Genomic DNA, 19,191 nt, shown 5'->3' with positions numbered 1-19,191 from the left:
CACTGACCAACTACAATACAAAATCAGAGTTGCCAAATTCAGACTGAAGCAAACTCATGCTAGAATAAATAGTCTTTTCCTCTTAGGGGATCTCTAGTTCTAATGACATGTTAATAGTATAATCTATGTATTATTCAGGGCAGAGGTAGGTGTGTGTGTGTGAGCTTAAACAACTTGCCATCATAAATTTGCAATCATAAATAGATGACTCTGTGAACTACATCTAAGTCCTGAGCTACCTTCTGCCTATTCCAGTGTGTAAGATACATAGCTTCCAAGTAATATATTCCCAGCATCTTTGCTGAGGATTCAGAAAGAGAAAGGGCCAGTTATACATACAGACTATTCTAAAGAATGCCTACTGCATGGTATCTCTCGTATTTTTCTACTGATGAAAAGTCTAGGGAAATGTTTATTTCCACCACAGATCCTGTGAAGAACTAATCTTTTGGATATCCCATTCTCTCAATGTTATATTTCTCAGGGAGAAGCAACTGTATAAACAGCTTGTTCCTATGTTTAGAACTCCAAGTATCATGACTGAAGACATATTTTTTTCAGTTACTGGTGACATGAAGGTTTCTTTTCCACAAAGCTGCTTTTCAACTCTGTAAGTGTTCATTTGTTGTACTCAGACATCATGTTTTTCTTCTGAACCACAGTTCTACAGTGCAGATATCATCATTAGAGTTGCACACTGTTGCTGTTTACAGGACTTGTTTTGAGGTAAACAGATAAATGGTATAAGGAACACACATAATTCATTCCCATGCAATAAACCTGCTGATGGAGATGTCTGATATGGCCACAGACAGCCCCTCCACTAGCAAAAAAACAACAACTCTCATTTGTTTCAAAAAAGGGAAGACGTTTTGAGCAAGATTGCTCAAAGTTGACAATCATGGGGAAGCTTGCTTGCACAGCAGCTCCATCTGTGTGTCACTCTGCCTTGAAAAAGGCATATAGTCCTATTGACTAGATACATTGCTTTACAATTTTTAGAATCAGAAGGCCTTGCCAGACTGAAAGGGAGGCTAGCACTCTTCTCTAGCAGTGACTAAGGCAAGCTAGTGTCTTCCAGATCTGTCGGACTACAATACCAGTCACCCCCAGTTTGCATAGCCCATGATTATGCTGGCTGAGTATGTTGAGCATTATTGTCCAACAGGACTGGAAGACACCATCTTGGGGAAAGCTGAGCTAAAGAATGATGGAGATGCAGCATCACCTGAGTGACTGCAGCATACTGCTGCTCCCATTCTTTCCGAGCTTCTTCCAGGCGGTATTCCCAAGTTGCTTGAATGGCCTGGATCCGCAATTCATTTTCAGCCAGCAAACAGCGCAGCTCTTCTGGAAAGAAAGAGAAAACTGGACTAGGATGTCAGGTGAACACCACAAAACAAACCTCTAAGGGAAATATTTGGTGGAGGATTTCCCCTCATGGGATAGATGAATCCATCAAAAGTAAGAGGTTGATGCTCCCTCCACACAGTACCCTCTCCCCCCGGCCAGATTTGCACCCCACAGAACAGTTCTGGGTGATGTAGTGGTCCCCAACCTTTTCCAAACCATGGACTAGTTGGGGGGGTCCATGCGTGGGGGGCAGGGCACCACCTGCTTGCGGGTGGGCTGGTGCATGTGGCACACTCGCACACATGCACAGATGGGCATGATGCACTCGTGGGTGGGTGTGTGGTGTGCTTGCGTGCATGTGCAAGTGGGCATGGAGCATGCGGAGGTGAGCGGGGCGCACTCACACGCACATGTTGGTGGGCAGGGTACCCGTGCGTGCTGGTGGACGGGCCATGCGTGCATGTGGGTGTGAGTGTGCATGGGGGGGGAGAGAGATCTGTCTCCATAGCCCAGTCCTGCGAAGGCTGCAGACTGGCGGGAGGCTGCAGTCTGGGGGTTGGGGATCCCTAATGAGTCACATGGAGAGCTTCAGCAGGGTAGGGAAGCAAACAACATTCTGCAAGCATTTCCACATGAAACACAAAACAAAAGGGAAAAAAGGGGGGTGAACATTGTGGCACCTTAAAAGTGAACTGCTATATTTTAATTAAAGCTTTTGTGTAACATGTCCATGTCATCAGACATAAAAATGAAAATACAGAGACTACATAGTAAAACATTCGTGCAAAGCTCTAAAATAAAGGGAGAGTGGTGTTTGGTTGCCTTTGAGTTAAGAAGACCTCTGTTTGATATTTAGTTCTTTTGAAGCCTGGTTCTATATAAACAACAACAATGATGAAGGGAAACAACCGAGGAAAAACAACATGTGGTAATGTAAAGAATAGCAGACTTTATCTTTGACCGTTGTTCTGAAAAGATGGGTCTGTTTTGTTGAGAAGGAAAATAACAGTAAGTAGGTAACATATTACATTTGAGAATGGTTTAAGTAACATTCTCTAATATTAATCTGCTGAGATTAAATATTGACCTATCACAATGGATTAAATATTAGCCAAAGCTTCTTCTGCAAATTCTGCCAGAACATGGCATATGTCCCTAATTTCTAGGCAGCTTTCATTTATCTTGTATATGCAAGTGATAAACTCAGTTACTGAATATGAGACTGAACCCAAAGCTCCTAATTACTAGTAAAATTTTTCTTTTACACATGATGAAATTGAGGCTGTCATACTTTGGGCACATGATGAGAAGACAAGACTCACTGGAAAAGACAATAATGCTGGGAAAAGTTGAAGGAAGACTGAATATGAGATGGCTCTGTAAAGCCTTGAGTTTTCAAGAGCTGCCTGAGCAGTGCTGTTAATGACAGGATCCTTTGGAGGTCAGCAGTTCAGAGGGCCAGAGGCAACTTGATGGCATATTAACAACAGCAGCCATGTATTAGTAATATTTCCTAGCTATGAGATTAAATAAGTATCCTCTGGAATATTTCAAGGTCCAAATTTTTCAAGAATAGAAAGCCAAGGCTATGGTACATATATTAAGGTAAAACACTAATGATACACGAAATTTCTATAGAACCTCTGCCTCCTAAGGACTAGTGTGTAGTGCTGACTTTTTCATTGCATATAAAGGTCTTTCAGTGACACCATCATAGGAATAATTAATTAGGTCTGATTCTCACTTAGCAGCTTGTTTAGTCTTAATTGTTAACACTGGTGCAGATGCTTATCTTAATGCCATTTGCACACACACACCCTTATGCATATTGAGAGATACCTCAACCATTGTTAAACTATTGAACCTTTTGTGTAGGGTCAGCTTCAGCGAACAGACTGGCAAGAAAATTTGCTGAGAATGAATGTCAGATCTGAGAATGTGTTAATGCACATAATGCAGTTTTCCTATGTTGTTACATGCTAGCAGGTTGTTTCCAGTTTATGGTCGCACTGGAAATTAATGGTTTCCAAAGGATCCTTTGATCAGGCCTTGCAAACTGAAAGCCATAGTTTCCTTTATTGTATTAATCCATTGCAAGCTTTGCCTTCTTCTTTCCCTGCTGCCTTGAACTTTTTTCAGCCTTACTGCCTTTTCTTCTCATTATATGCTGAAACTGCAACAGCTGCAGTTTCCCTATACTCTGTGCATACATTACATAGTTAATCCAATAACAGGTTTGATTTTCATAGACTCTAGGCAAGCTGCCCTTGGCCTTCTGTACCTCCTAGAGGCAGCGTTGGTGCAGCCTCATGCATGGGCTGAACTGGTAGTAGTCTTAGCAATGACACCAGGGAAGACCACTCACAATGAGGGCTGCAGGACAGGGGCTAGCCACCTCTTTGCATTTGCTTATGTGTTTGCATGTGGCTGTGTTGTAATGGGTCACTGTGCATGGGGAGAGGAAACTGGGAGCTTCGGCACTAATGTCAGTAGAAAATTAAGTAGTGTTGTGTGCTTTGGGGAGAGGGGAAGTCAGGGTTGGAGAGACTTGATACGCTCTATCATTGTGCGCAGGCTCTGGCAAATGCTTCACCATGTCTGGTTCTTATGCTGAGCCTCTGCTTTCATGAGTAAGCAGAGGTGTCTTTCTAGCTGTGCTAACCATCACTGCATCCAGATATTTAAACTTGTGTAGTCTCTCAGTAAAACAAATGGCAGAATTACTGTACAAAACTCTATGTCAGCAAATGAGATGTTCTTTACTTCGTAATACCTACTTGTTTCATCTTCTACAGGTCTACCAGAATTTCCAAGACCTGATAATCTAGACAAAAGATTACAGTTTTCTGCCTTCAGTTCATTTATCAGCTTTGCTGTTGGACCTGTGTTTATCACAGCTTTGTTCTTTATCCTTTTTGTTCTTAAAAAAATGAGAAGACATGCAAGAAGAGAAAGCCAATTACTGTTTTGTCTTGAAGAAAAAGACTCAAAGAAAATAATTCAGTGAAACATACAAAACCAATATTCAGTGGCAATTAGGATGGTATAAAACAACAATTATATCCACATGATTATATGTTGTGTGCTATAAAACTCTTGTTTCTTCACATATGGTAATAAGCTGGTAGGGCTGAGCTCATTTCCCAATAAGAAAATCACACCAATGATTTTCCTCACTCTTCTCTGCATGAATAAATAAAACTTGCCATGAATGATTTGAGAGGTCTTTTCTGATTGCAAGGGGATTCCATTATATTGAGGGATAGCATCACTGTGGTTAGGATTTAAATTAAATGTGCAGATCTTGAGTTTCCTTGCCCTACTGAAAATGCCACCACCAGCCCTCCCTGAATACTAGTCTTCACATCTGTTGCACAATGAGTCTACAAAGATTTCTCAAGTTTCAGAGATTTGCCTCTAAAATGTATGCCACTTGTGTAACTGTACTATAGCATCTCAGCCAATGTCTTACCCCTCTTGGGTTTCCATCCAAGCACTAATCATACAAGATGTCAAAACAATATACCTCTCAGCGTATCTCAGAGTTGACAGTGTCTCCTCATAACACATGTCTGCTGGACTAATAGCTGCAATCTGTAAATATGTTCAGAACATTAAAGGACAATACATGTATTTATTTGTTCTTCCTGAGCATATTATTATTACTCATAGAATAACAATTAGTAACTACCCATCCTGCTGGTCAGGCTTTTCCCAGCCTCCCAAGGAATGCTGTCCAATTTATATTAAATGGGTTGGGAAAAACTACATAACTTGCTGTGCTAGTCACAGCCAAACCAATAAATTTTGCTGCCTGAGGCACAGCAACAAATGCTCTCCCCTATCAAGGTGCAAAGTCTCAGAGGTCATCCAAATTATTTTGGAATCTGAAGCATAAAACCCACAAATGCTGAAGTGTTTAATTTAGGTGTTTTATTATATTTTTGTCACCTGTTTATGTGTATCAAAAGAAATAAGAATCATGAAGTATTTATGCTTTTAATGTTCATGCAAGCTTTCTATCCTTCATCTCTCAATATCTCCCATTTTGTTTAACATTCAGCCTGACTGTAGTGTGTGAGGAACTGAAAAGCCTGCTCAATATTTTGTGACAATTTGTTCTTCCTAATTACAATACAGCCCTAATGTAGATTTTTAGATTTGTCATTCAGAACCAGTTATTCTCTTGCAGAGTTCTGTCAGTGTAATGGATGTTCGTTTTACAGTTTCAGGGTGGATGTAGACAGAACCATGCACATCACACATTTTTTAAAAGGGGTTTCTTTTTATTGATAGTAATTTATCACAGCTGTTGTCATTGTTGCCACTGTACTGACAAGAGTTCTGCAAAAGGATACAGGTTTTCACAGAACTACTGTACCACATTACCTAGAATTGCCAAGTCCCAGGTTTTGACCCTGAATCTCAGGTTTCGGGTCCATTTTCTGTGTCTCAGATTTTGGATCTTGAATCTCCAGGAACGGGATGGGGCTAAACTAGCAAGACTTAATCTTGGCATTTAGACATACCTGAAAGCATCCTTACCTTCCTTGCACGATCTAAAGCTGCTCCTGCTTACTTCAGAAATATAATTTGTCTAGTGGAAATGAAAACTGGCCTGTAAGCCATTAACTCCACAAAAGACCTGTTCTCATTTGCTTATTTATTTAAAAATATAGAATAATCCAGTTGCCTGCATTTTTGGACTCTACTTTATATGGGAGGGATTGGCTGTGGGTGCTGTCCTTTCCACACATATGACTACACTACTCACTGAGTGTGAAACCCATGCTTTCCAATCTGAAATGCATATTCACACATTTTCTTCAAAAATTTTGAACTGATTTTCCTCTGGAATGAAGAACAGTATATAAACTTTGTAATGACAATAAAACAGAGGATGAAATCCTGTGCATTGTGTAAGAGTGATGATATCATCAGCTGTGGCAACTTTTCAGAAATAACAATGTCCAGTTCCTCTCCGGCCCCAAAGGTCTCCTGTCCCCCACAGAATCCTTTTTGCTGTGAGAAAGCTGTTGGAGGCTGTGGGGTGAAGATTCCTGAACATCTCCATTGCTGGGCTGACTTTGCCAGCAGCTGTGAGTTTTGGAAATTAAAGACTCCCCACCCAACCCCATTCTGCAGCCCCCAAACAGTTTCTTCACGTTGAAGGGGATTCCATGGGAACCTCAGGAACTTTGGGGGGGGGGTTGGAAATTCACAGAGACCACAAAGAAGTCTTATTTTAAAAACCCGTTGCAGCTAATGATGTTATCGGCCTTATGCAGCATAACTGTACAAACAGGATTTCGGTTGCTTTCCACACATCCCCAATCTCGGGGGGGGGGGGAGAGAGCGAGAGCAAAAAGACATTGTTACCATAATAGTTCGGCTGTTTCCTCCCAAAGCAGACTGCAAGAGTTTGGTAAGAACTGAATCCCTATACGGGATGTGCAATACTCTCCTTCCCGTGGCAGCCTCAGCCAGAGCACTAGAAGAAAAATAAATCACTATGGGAAAGCTGCTGAGAGGGACATTACTTCATTCTGATACAATTACGTAGAGTGCAATCTTATATATGTTTACTCAGTTATGAGCCCCACTGAGATCAACAGGATTTACACTTGACAAGAGCATATAGGATTGTAGTCTTACCTTATTTATTTTATTTTATTTATTTATTTGATTTATACCCCGCCCATCTTGTCTAAAAGACCACTCCAGGCGGCTTCAAGTAACTGTTGGATATATTGCAACCTACATATGATGCCTTTGAGAGTTTTTGGCAGGGAGGGAGCTGCAATGAATATAAACTAATCCAATAACAGCCAATTGTTTGCTCTTTACCTCAGATTCTTTTTCCCGCCTTTTTTCCCACTCAAAGTTCTGTTAGTGTTAACAATGGAGTCTATCAGAAGTGGACAGTCAGTGATGTGTTCTGTCAGCTATGTAACCACTCCGTCTGTAATTAAGCTAGTGAACCAATTAAGCTCAATGTAACCAGTTAATATTTCTACACAATATGATCGTTGTTTTTATCTATGAAGAACTGTAAATAAATAGAAATATTGTATTATTTCCTATTACCAGAGTCTCAGAATGAATAGATTGAGATAGTAGGTGTCAGTTGAGGTAAACTAACAAATGGGGGGGGGTGTCTACTGAGGGAGACGTGAAGCCAGTCTGCTTTGTAGGTTCCTGAATGAACCATTTTATCCACTGCATTAAAAAAAGGGAGTTTATTTTAATTAAGCCACACTAAGTTTCCTTACAAACTCTGCCCCAAGAGTAAGTCCTATAGAATTAGAGTGGATCTCACTTTAAATCAAGAAGTACAGGATTGCGTTGTTATTCATACATGACTAAGTACTACTGTTCTTATCAGTATGCATTTAGTCTACATGTTGCAGCATTAAAGGGGAAAAGGTTTCTGTGTAACTGCTGATTTGAGGAGAGCACTACATTTGAAATAGGATAGTGGTGATGCTCAAGCAAACCTACAAACTGGGCCATATTTTAACTATTCAGTTAAATAGTCTCAAAAAAAAATTAAAACATTTGCTCTGAAAAGCCAAGAAAAAGCAAACTTCAGTTGCGGGGGAGAGATATACACATCAGCCAGTGGGACAACCATAACAGTATATTCCATCCTTTTTTGAACTCCTGTTTTTGAAACTAGTTGTATTATTAAATAAATCTACTTCTTCTGGGAGGTTTCAGGATTTGAAATCAAGTTTGAAGATTTAACAGATTTCTGTAGGTAATGTGGTGCTGTGGTTATACTAGATGAGGACTTGTGCCTTTTGGCCTATACATTTCAGGGTGTGACTGTACAGCAGCAAGAATGCTAATGGATCTGTTATGAACGCACACCCAGAAAGTCAGGTTTCCCGGCCTATGGGAATCCACTTCAGCCAAGCACATAATAGTCAGCAGGGAGTACGGAGGAAACCAGACTAACCATTTTAACCCTCTTCTCCCCACACCTGGTGCCTGCATCTGCTTGTTTCCCTCTTCCTGTTCTGTTCTATTCCATTGCTTTATTTTCTTCTTCTTTTAAAGGCCTGTTTAAAGGCCTACCCTCCCCCAAACCCCCCCAAAGCGGGGAGCTCTGCAGAGAGAGAGAGAGAAAAGGATATTTTCACTTCAGATTTCTTTGCAGCTTCTTAAGGTAGTTCTGCTCTGTTCTACTCTGACTGTCCAGATTTGCAGCTAGCACAGTCGAAGCAGACTTCTACCCTCTTTTCTCCTTTGGTCACCCAGCTGCCCCAGCTCTAAGACAGCAAGCCTTGAGAAGACAAGACAAGACAAGGCAAAAAAAGGAACGAGAAGGGAAGATGAAAGATCTCCTGTATGGAGAATTAGTGCAGGGAAATCGCCCCAGAGGGAGACCACGGCTGCGATACAAGGATATCTGCAAGCGAGATCTGAAGGCCTTAGGAATAGACCTCAACAGATGGGAAATCCTGACATCTGAGCGTTCAGCCTGGAGGCAGGCATTGCATCACGGCCTCTCCCAATTTGAAGAGACCCTTACCCAGCAGGCTGAGGTGAAGAGGAAGTCACAAAAGCAGCAAAAGAAGGGAGCTGGACAAGGGTCAGATTGGATTTGTCTTCAGTGTGGAAGAGACTCTCACTCTCGAATTGGCCTCCTCAGCCACACTAGGCGCTGTTCCAAGTCCTCCATACAGAGCACGTTACCATAGTCTTTTGAGACTGAAGGATGCCTAACCTAACCTAAGATGCGGGGAGGAGAGGATTCAAATGGCAGCCAGTTTTCCCACTGCCCTGCTTCTCTCTCCAGTGCTTGAATGGCTTCAATGACTACATTTCCTTCCACATTGGCTTATGCAATTGCATCTTCTGAACTGATGTGAATGGGTCTGCTGTCAAAAAAGAAGTAAAAGCCCCAGCTGTGGATGAAAATAATATGGATGGGAGTGGTGGGAGTCCAGGCTGATTAATATTGCCTTTTATGTCATGTGATCAATGGAAAAAAATGTCTCAGTCCCAGAGCATTTCTCACATTATATGTCAAAAGTAGTTGCAACCTCTCTGAGCCTAACTTACCTCACCAGGTTATTGTTGGAACAAAATGGGCTGGCAGGTGGAGAACCACATACTTGAGCTTATTGAGAGAAAGGCAAGATGGAAACGCAGGCAACAAATAAATGCAACAAATACATAAGTAAATACAGTTACCATTTATGGGGCATTGTCATGGTACTTTTAAAGACTAACAAGCAAAGAAGCAGTAGGTATCATAAACAGTTGCCATTTCTTTGTAATAAAACTCATAAGACACAAATGGATCATGCAATAGGATCTCTTTTGTACCTGATCACATTTCCTAATGTAGTTAAGCTCAGATTTACACGTGACCCTTCCCTTAGTCTGTCTCCTTCTGATCCTGAGGATTTTTGTCTTTCACTTCCTGCCAGGTCCACCAGATTTATAATGGATTGTTTGGTGATGTCATCTTTCAGAAAAATCTGCAAGAAACAGCAATAGGAAAAGAGGGGCACAATCCACCAGGAAGTTATCCTCTGCAAACCCTATTTTCTTAAGGTCTCATAAACTGACATCTGTGAAAGAAACACTGCTAGTCGATGTACCTGACCTATTACAAGTTGACACGGTTATAATCTATCAGCCATAAATTATAAAAGCATGCACAAAGCATCTCGAATGGTACAAACAAAATTAATTTGCAAGCCACATTTTCAAACCCTGGCAATTCTATCTATGGACAGTTATACCAGCCTACTCAAAGTGTCAGTGACCAATAACATTGGTGACAGTGAAGTGAAGTCCACAAACTAAAACTGTCTTCACTACAGTGCATATCCAGGCCTTTTGCTTTGTTGATGCTTTATATCAAAGGCTCACTACCAGCTCCTGGATCTTGACCAAACAGGCCAAAAAGATATGTGACTGCCATTTCTGACTTTTGAGATAAGATGTGATCCATTCCATTGCTTGTCACAGGAGACATAAAATGAGATTTCACTAGAGAAATACGAACCCCACAATTTCATTATCATCCCTGATCACAAAATGAGGTTTCAGTACAGCTTGAAGCTCAAGAGCTGAAAATTAATTCATTGGAATTAGACATCAGAAATGGGGAGAGTAATTTGTTGCTCATGTATAAACATGAAAATGTTTAATTTGTTGAAATTTCATTATTAATTAATGTATTAACATTATTAATTTATTGATGTAATTTGCCGAGGGGCAAAGAGGCAGTCCCAAAAGCAGCAAAATCAGGGAGCTGGACAGGGGACAGATTGTATTTGTCTTCCGTGTGGAAGGGATTGTCACTCTTGAATTGGCCTTCTCAGCCACACTAGACTCTGTTCCAAGTCCTCCATACAGAGCATGCTACCATAGTCTCTCGAGACTGAAGGATGCCTAAATCACATTAATAATCTGTTAGTTAAACTATTATCTTTAAAATAAACAGTGGGGCTCACAGAAAATGGCATGTAAATTGTCACCATTGACGCATGGTAGCACATCTATCAGCTCCTTCAAAACAGCTCTTATTGTTACTTTGAATTGCTTTCCCTAGTCCAGCACTTTCTTCCAAGTGGACTACAAATCCCAGGCTGCTCCAGGGAAGGGAATTGCCCTCCTCCTGGAAGACTATAAGTGATGGACAGACAGCTCAGTGATTTAGGTATCTGCCTGTGAAGCTGGAGGTTAGAAGTTTGATTCTTCACTGTACTTCCTGGTCTTTGGGCAAGCTGCACAACCCCAGAAAAAGGGAATGGTCAATCACTTCTGTGCATTCTCTACCTAGACAACCATGGAAAACATCATCATAAGTCAGAATCAACTTGATAGCATCCATTATTTTTGTTGGTAGACTACAACTATTACCTAGGGATGGCGATTCTAATGTTTTGTAAAATTATTCATTTAAGGAGATATGTGTGTCCTAACACAGAATTCTATGTCTCAGTCCACACAGAGATACTGTGTTTCCTGAAAATAAGACATGGTTTATATTAATTTTTGCTCCAAAAAAACCCACATTATTTTCAGTGGATGTTTTAAATTTTTTTTAATGTACAACTATCTACATTTATTTCAAATACAGTCATGTCATCTTCTTCTGGTTGCTGCACAATGGTGGAGGGCGGGGTTTCACTTAACTGTGTCTTATTTTTGTGGTAGGGCTTATATTACGAGCGCCCTGAAAAATCATACTAGGGCTTATTTTCAGGTTAGGTCTTATTTTTGGAGAAACAGGGTATATTCATCTTTCTGGGAGGAGGAGAGTTGACACAGAGTATAAATAATTATTTTAATAACAAAAAATGTATTAGCACTACTTCAAAATTGTGCATTTTAAACTATTAGATATATTGTTTCTTCTTCCCCATTTGATGGGGGAAATTGCAGTTTTAACAGTAACACATTAATTCTAACACACTATTTCCAAGATCTGGATTTTTCTACTGTACCTGTTTGAACTGGATGGTGATGAGCATATGAGACCGACTGCTGGTGGCATTCATGCTGGTTGATGCAGTGGTTCTTATTTTGGTGCCTTGTTCCATTAGTCTCTCAATTTGTGCATAACTATCACAGGGTACCAGTTTCAGCCCATCCACATAGAAGCCTTGTTGCTGATCTTCTCTTACCTTGAGCCCACCCCGCTTCTTGATTCTACATAGCAAATCTGTTACCTTGGAGTACACACAAAGAGCACATTTCAATAGAAAATAAAAAAAGAGGATACAATTTTAGCAGGCTGGACAATTCTCAGCAAAATTTGAAGGTCTGCTCCTCTATACATTTGAGATCAAATAGCAAAAAGGTTTTATTTAAAAAGCATGGTTTTTATTTCTCTTTGTGACAACAGCAATGCCATAAGTGTAAGTCAAACAGTCACTTTCTCATGCAAAAATTTTGCCCCACTGGCAGGAAAGTATTACAGAGGGCCATTTTAAATATTTGTAACAACTGCGTAGAACTGGCAAGCTGGTCAAAAGTATAAATGCTCCTAAGGATGTTGTCTAACTTGCGGTTTTGTGCATATACAGGTATGCACATGTCATGTGCATAGAACAGTAGCCACAAGCTTTGCATTGTACAAACATGGCTGAAAAAACTCCCAAAAGTTTTATTTTCTGCATCTATGTGATGCATGTGAAGATAAATTCCTTCTTGCTGCAGCTCACCCATGAATCTTCAAACTGGCTCCAGAAAGCTAGACAAACCCCCCTGCACCCTGGGAGATGAAAGGAGGGGGAAAGGGTTCCATCAAACAGAAGGCTGGAGATGCTTATCCTCAACTGTGATTTCCAGAGTTTGGGGCCACCTTCAAGAGCAGTGCAGCCATGTTTTTTCAATCTTTGTTAAACCACTACTGCCATTATTTTCTTTTTCTTTCTTTCTTGTTGTTGTTGGATGCAGGGGCAGGGTTCCCATTGGGCTGTACTGTCTAATACCATGGCTCAATAGCAAGGTTGCCCTTATACACTGCTGACCAATAAGAATTAAAGAAAGGCATGATTGGCTTGCTGTTGAACTACTCGCTCCTCAGTTCTAGATGAAAGCAGAGCTGAGATTTTGTTGTGAACTCTACTGGGAAATAAATTCTCTTTCTGGGGGAAGCAAAGAAAGGCAAGAAATAAAAAGTAACCTTTATGTAACTTGAGATACATTGTTTAGTAATAATTTAGTGTGCCAAAATGTTACAAATGTAATTGGGGAGGAGCATGGGGAGAAAACAAAAATTAGCTGGGCCTAATTTAATTTACCACTGACCCGGTCTCTATCTAAAGCAGTGGTTCCCAATTTTCCTAGAAGCCTTCAACACTAGCTGTGCTGGCCAAATTCTCAGGGAGCTTTAGTCCAAGAACATCTGGGGACCCAAGATTGGGAAGCATTGGTCTAATGGTTTTGTTATCCATGGCCAAGAACCTTAGCTTAGCCTTCTCATTAATCTCATGCTACTAGATTAGTGTTTGTTTTCTAGCCATGTGACTACAGTTGTACTGGCCCATGTAACACTGAAGGGAATCTTGTTGTACTCTGGAAGATTTACATTTATCTCAGTTAGATACATCTAAGAAATTAATACAGCTTTCTCCCCAGATGTGCTCCACCAGTACATTAAATATTAAGGACTGAGCGTGCAAGGTTGCTGCAGTGTCACATGATCAGCATGCATAAACATTGATCTGAGCAATGTGTGTTGGTGCTATTTCCTGATGAGGAAGAAACACAAGCTTATAGAGAGAATAAAAACTTTGAAAACTAAAGAGGAGTTAAATAATTACTCTTATTGTTATTACCTGTTCATTATAAATTTCCAGCATGCTAAATGTAACCTGTGAATTAAAAAAAGAGAAATAGGACAGATCAAAAGATAACTTGTCACTGTTAAAGATTTAAAATTATTTAGCAAAATTCAGCACTGGGTTCTATTTGAAATCTGATATGGAACACACTTTGTCTCATATGTAACAGATTCTTTTCAAATCTGAGATGTTTTTAAAATAGGCAGCTTTATTTGCATATGCCAGGATAGATGCAGATATTTTGTTCAGATTCCACATTAAAACCTCTGTTCCTCAGCCTCTCAGACTGTGCCCACCAGGAGGTTGTATATGTGGCCAGAATCCTGTTCAGGAAAGCACACGGTGCTCCACTGCCCCCAGCATAATGACCTTATTGTGAAACCACACACAAGAACAATCCACTTGGGAGAACCACTTTTGGGACTGCTCTTGCATAAGTGGTTTTTCTCAACAGGATTCCGGGCCATGCTTTCAATTTCACAAACAATTGTGACAAACGGAAATAGGTTCAACATCTTAATATTTTTATTAAAGAAAACTAGTGCTAAATATCACAAATTGGTATAGAATGTAACATACCTGATATTGCTCGTTCTTCTCTTGGTTCTGAATTGTTTTAAAGAGTTCTTCACACACCACTGGGATTATGCCTCTGTTTGCATCATATCCAATCATTGAGTAGCTCTTTCCTGAGCCAGTCTGACCATATGCCAAGAGAGTAGCATTGTAACCTTGCCAAGCACTGTCTAGAACTCCCTGTCCAAGGTCACGAAAAACCTCCCTCTATAAAGATATATTTTTTTCACACAAACATATATGAGCCAACACAGAAGTAGAAGCTGTGACTAGTACTGTAGTGCATACTTCCAGAAGATGCTACAGCCTGCTCTGGTTATGCTTTAATGTAGTAAGTGAAAGACTTTCTGGATACAGGAAATACCGGTGTATTTGCACATAGTGAGCTGTTACAGATGGAGGGTGGGTGGAATGGGACACTTTCCTGTATTCATTTAGCTATATTTTTTCTACCACCTTTCTCCATAAATGATAATCAAAGTGGACTCAACAATAAAAGAGTATAAAAGCATATAATGAAATAAAAGCATAATGCATTTTAAACTCAATTTAAAAGTACTCTAGCAACATTGAAATACAGCACCCATCCAGATAAAAGCCCTTTTGGTAGCAAGGTCAGTTGCCAAAGGCCTTTCAGACAGACAAGCAGACATAAGAATGTGTTCGTTTTGGAATATATATTAGAGACCTCCAGAAAATCGACATTGAAGCCTTGCCCATAACACATCAGTGGTAGGATACCAAGGCTGAAACTACAATGACAAGCTCAATGGAAGGATTCAGTTTTGCTGTGGTTTGATTCATTCTTACAGTTCAGTTCATTTTCAGAGATCGACATTGATTCCTCAGTGCAATCCACATTTCTGTCTACAACCACCTTTTGAAATAATATTTTAAAGCACAAATGCATGTTACCTGTCCTGAATATCTGCTGTTTGGCCCAGCAGAAATGAGCTTGCCATCTTGGTCCTTTAGAAAGCCATCATGGGACCAATATGCCAGGTCAAAAGTAAATGTTTTTATGTTGCTTGGGTTCTTGGGATCATATATGCTTGTAGAATTGGCATTCATAGAAACGACACATCTGCTGCCTGCATTCTTCTCTCTCTGTTGAAATTGCAGCCAGTTTTAAAACAGGAATTTAGATTGCTGATTTAGGTTTTTACATTAAAGTAGAGCTTAGAAAGTTGCTTTTTGAAAGTAAATGGCTCTCAATACTCTTTGCAGTGTTTAGAAAGTGAACTTGTACCCATTACTTGCCATAACATTAAACTAGTAACTTCTGTTGTTTTGCTTGAGGGGGGGGGTCAGGGTTAGAATTAATAAGAAAGTAATCTCAAATATGAAAAATATCTGTCAAAATGCATCTAAAAATACTTTTTAGGTGACTTTAAAAAGTAACTAAAATGTTTCTCATCACAACCAACATTGTTCTTACTCATCATTATAAGTTTGAGACATAATTCCAATATGTTTTCATAACCTACCTGTAAGTAATTTGTTACTATTGTTGATATCACTGATTTTAACGCACAACTGTGCAGTAGGGTGGGCAACTAGTGTGTGTGTCTCTCTCTATGTTATTGGACTAAGACTCATCTCCTCTGATTTCTGGCCATCCTGGTCCAGGGCTGATGGGAGATGCAATCCAGGAACATGTGAGCCTGACTGGTTGCAGCATGTTTGGCCCACCCCACCCCCATCTTGTGTTGCTGATCCCTGAGGGGAAGATGATTCTATAGAGCAGACAGATATTTTGGTTTCCATGAGCTAAACCTCAAAAACATTTTGGGAAAAGAAGCAAGCGTAACTGGAGGCAAAGAATCAAGGTTGGTGCAATAATGACTATCACTAGTCTGTCTAAAGCATACATTTCAAAGCTAAGGTAAACTACAGTACATGGATCTTTGAAAGAGTTCTGGTTTTAACGAATATCATTATATGACACTGTGAGTTGTTCAGCATCTTGAGAAGCTCACATACATTGTGGCAAAAGCTGGAATAGACTGATGTCATCTGAGAACATTAAATAATGTTGTCACTGGGAACGTGGAGGACACAGAACCTGGGATCCATCTTAAAACCCAGACCTGTCTGAATGTGCCTAGGAAATTGTTTAAACTGTAACATTAGTATCTGCTTGGTAACAAGGAGAGGTCACACCTGCAGTATATCTCCTAAGAAAGAGGCTTTCAAGGCCAGGCCTAGCCGGTTTCCTGATATTGTTTTAATTGGGAAAATGACGTCACCTGTGTGTGAGTAAATTCTAAAATAGAATCTGAAACCTGTGGAAGAAGAAGAAATATCAGCAGAATTAGAAAACACTACTGCAATATATTGATTAATGGCACATGAGCTTTTTTACATACCACTATATGCAAATACTATTTCAACCAAAGCATTTTCCGCTACAGGCATCCTCCAGATGAGAAGGCACTGAAAGTTATTTGCTTAACAGAGGGCTCATCCAGATGGATAATTTGTTCTCCTGTGTGTGCTGATATTGGCATTTTTCCCACCATCCAGACAACAGAATGCTTAAATCAATACCAGCAGTGAGAATAAGTGACATGCTTTTAGTCCACCTGGTTTTTGTTTTGGTTCTTATTTCTTTTCGGGTCCCCCCCCCAATGGCAGAGTTTGCAAAAGCAAAAATCTAGCACAAGACAATTCTTTAAAGGCTTCTATAGGTTTTCCTCATCATTTTTGAACAAGTTGATGTGAAAGATAGTTGGTTTTTTAAGTATATCAGCAATAGGGTGAGTCTTTGCTGGCAAGGGCTTGGGTTGAAGGCCTTCAATAATAGCATTAACAAAAACAAGTAAACAAAACACTGTGGCACAAAAGATAATTCAAAAAGTTAGTGAAGATCAATTTTAAAGCATTTCTTCAATATTTTGGAAGTATTTTTGAAGTTTATTATTATATGAAAAGTGGGAATAAGTTCTGACAGAGACTCTGGTAAGTTCAACATCTATCTGGCATCAACCAGCACAGGGGTTGGTGGGGTGCAAATGATTAATCTGGATGACCCTAGAGCTAACTTGTATTCAAAGAAAAGCTTGGAAAAAGAAAACAGGTTAAAAATGACCTTGGAGAGAATCAAACTCCAGAAGCTGGTATGCCCTTCTCTCATCACGCTGACTCTTTGGCTCACTGATCCTGAGCAAAATGTATGTGAGTATGCATGTGTCGGGATTGATTCAGCCTGCCTAATGTTGTTGCAGTGATCTACCATACTGGACAGGATTTCTGGGAGTTGTAGTTCAACAACATCTGGCGAGTTGAGGGTAGGAACGACTGCCTTAGAGAATTACTGCCAGTCAGTATCAACAGTACTGGGCTAGAAAGACTAATGGGCAGATTTAGTATAAAAAGCTTCCAGAATTCCTGTATTACACAGAAATGTTTGAGAAGCCTTATTTGCAGCAGCACTCTTCCATTGGAGGTCCCACTGGTGCTGGTGTTACTTCAGTTCAGTGCAAAGCTAAAATTTGGTTATTTATTAGGTTTTGAAGATGCTGACTTTACTACATTTTGAAGTTCTGATATGGATGCACCGTTTTCAAAAACTAGCAGATGGTTTTTTTAAAACTTACCTAGAGTTATTCTGATATTTTAATAAATTAAAAAAAACTTTTTGAGATAGCCAAAGCAGGCAGAAAAGGAAGTACTCCTAAAGTAAAAAGCAGCAGAATATTAAAAGAACTTAAAAGTATCTTAAAATGGCAGCTGGGGGTTTAGGCATTACATAATACATTCCTTTATTTTGTGTGAGCAACTGAGTTTGTCTAGATCTTTTTTGACTGCAATTCCCATAATCCTTCATGACTGCCTATGTTGGCTCAGGATAATAGAAAGAGTAAGGCAAAAACATACAGCTGCCAACTTCTCCTTTTAGTCAGTAACATGGCACTATCCTCAACAAGTCATTTTATGCCAGCCCTTCCCTTTCCAGTTAGGAAACCTGAATTGTTCTGAAGCAGTAAGCAGCTCCAGGGCATCTTGGTTTAGAAGAACCTATTATGGAAGGAAATAAGAATGACAAGTCTCTATCAGAAGCTATGATAGGGAAGCTGCATCTGGGTCTCTGAGTCTGGGATTGTTACTACCTTCATAGCATCTGTTACTGCCATCCATCCTTGCTACCTCAGCTTTATCCCTTTTCCACCGAGCGCTGCTCCTCTACGTTCAAAAACTTCAGATGTTTGACAGAGTTCTTGTCATTGCCACTTTCTCTTCACTGAAAGGAAACAGCAGCTGCTAAAATCCTGTCATGTTAAGAAACACACATAGCCTGCCAAAACAAAAAAGACAACTCTCTTTGAGGCCTACGAACAGAAGGTCCGTGGAGCTGTGAGCAAATAGTTGGTAAGAGCTTGTCCAGGCAGGAGAATTTGGAGTTCCCTAGTTCATGCTTAAAGTATGCTTATCTTCAGTGTGATCTATTTTATCTCTCACTTGAACGATCCTTTTGTTCACACTGGATATGTTTATTCTCCTGTGTGAATTGTTCATACAGGTCTTTGGTTTGCTGGCTTGCTCGTGAATAAGGAGGCAGCTGAGGACAGTGGTGATAGGAGGGGAAAACATTGAGGTGAAAGTTAGGGAAATAAAAGGCAGGTAACTCCAACTTTCTCCTCAGCTGGGGCTCTGCTGAGGTTGTCCTGTCTTCTGGGACTGAAGTCCATGGAGTCAACTTAGCTCCCTTTCCTGCCTTTTCCCGTGGCCATCATTTAGCAGGCTGTGGTGACTTTCCTTTTTTAATTTTTGTTTAAATAAAGTAAGTGGCATGCCAAAAGAGCAATGCACAAACCTAGCATGGTGTTAGAATTGTGCTATGTAAGTTAGGAAAATAATTTTTTTTTAAAAAAAGAGAATGAAAGTAGAGGACGAGGAGGTTTCTTTCTCCTCTACATTCACAACCCACCTAATACATCATAGG

General features: G+C 40.1%; 1 protein-coding gene and 1 long non-coding RNA gene across 5 annotated transcripts in view; both read right to left on the bottom strand.

Moving 5' to 3' along the window:
- Window positions 1–13,697, bottom strand: part of LOC110076093 (kinesin-like protein KIF28) — a 33,670-nt gene extending 19,973 nt beyond the window's left edge. For both annotated transcript variants that reach the window (XM_078383090.1, XM_072992816.2), the window contains exons 1-7: window positions 13,665–13,697; window positions 11,826–12,050; window positions 9,691–9,845; window positions 6,733–6,844; window positions 4,880–4,947; window positions 4,131–4,273; window positions 1,229–1,350 (exon numbers count right to left, since the gene is read on the bottom strand). In XM_078383090.1, coding sequence (XP_078239216.1) covers window positions 1,229–1,350; window positions 4,131–4,273; window positions 4,880–4,947; window positions 6,733–6,844; window positions 9,691–9,845; window positions 11,826–12,050; window positions 13,665–13,688 — 849 coding nt within the window. In that variant the 5' untranslated portion in view covers window positions 13,689–13,697. The remainder of the gene's footprint in view (window positions 1–1,228; window positions 1,351–4,130; window positions 4,274–4,879; window positions 4,948–6,732; window positions 6,845–9,690; window positions 9,846–11,825; window positions 12,051–13,664) is intronic.
- Window positions 13,698–14,253: 556 nt separating this feature from the next.
- LOC144585866 (uncharacterized) lies at window positions 14,254–17,426 on the bottom strand. 3 transcript variants are annotated; one of them, XR_013540458.1, is made up of 3 exons: window positions 17,338–17,426; window positions 15,162–15,353; window positions 14,254–14,453 (listed from the first exon to the last, which is right to left on the bottom strand). It is a non-coding gene; the product is annotated as an uncharacterized LOC144585866 (long non-coding RNA). The 3 variants fall into 3 exon arrangements; XR_013540457.1 differs by lacking the exon at window positions 17,338–17,426 and adding an exon at window positions 16,496–16,527; XR_013540456.1 differs by lacking the exon at window positions 17,338–17,426 and adding an exon at window positions 15,734–16,484.
- Window positions 17,427–19,191: the final 1,765 nt, after the last annotated feature.

This window comes from Pogona vitticeps, chromosome 1, assembly GCF_051106095.1.
Source record: "Pogona vitticeps strain Pit_001003342236 chromosome 1, PviZW2.1, whole genome shotgun sequence".
NCBI classification, from domain to species: Eukaryota; Metazoa; Chordata; class Lepidosauria; order Squamata; family Agamidae; genus Pogona; species Pogona vitticeps.
The sequence above is the reverse complement of the archived record's forward strand: the minus strand, read 5'-3'. Positions and strand labels throughout refer to the sequence as shown.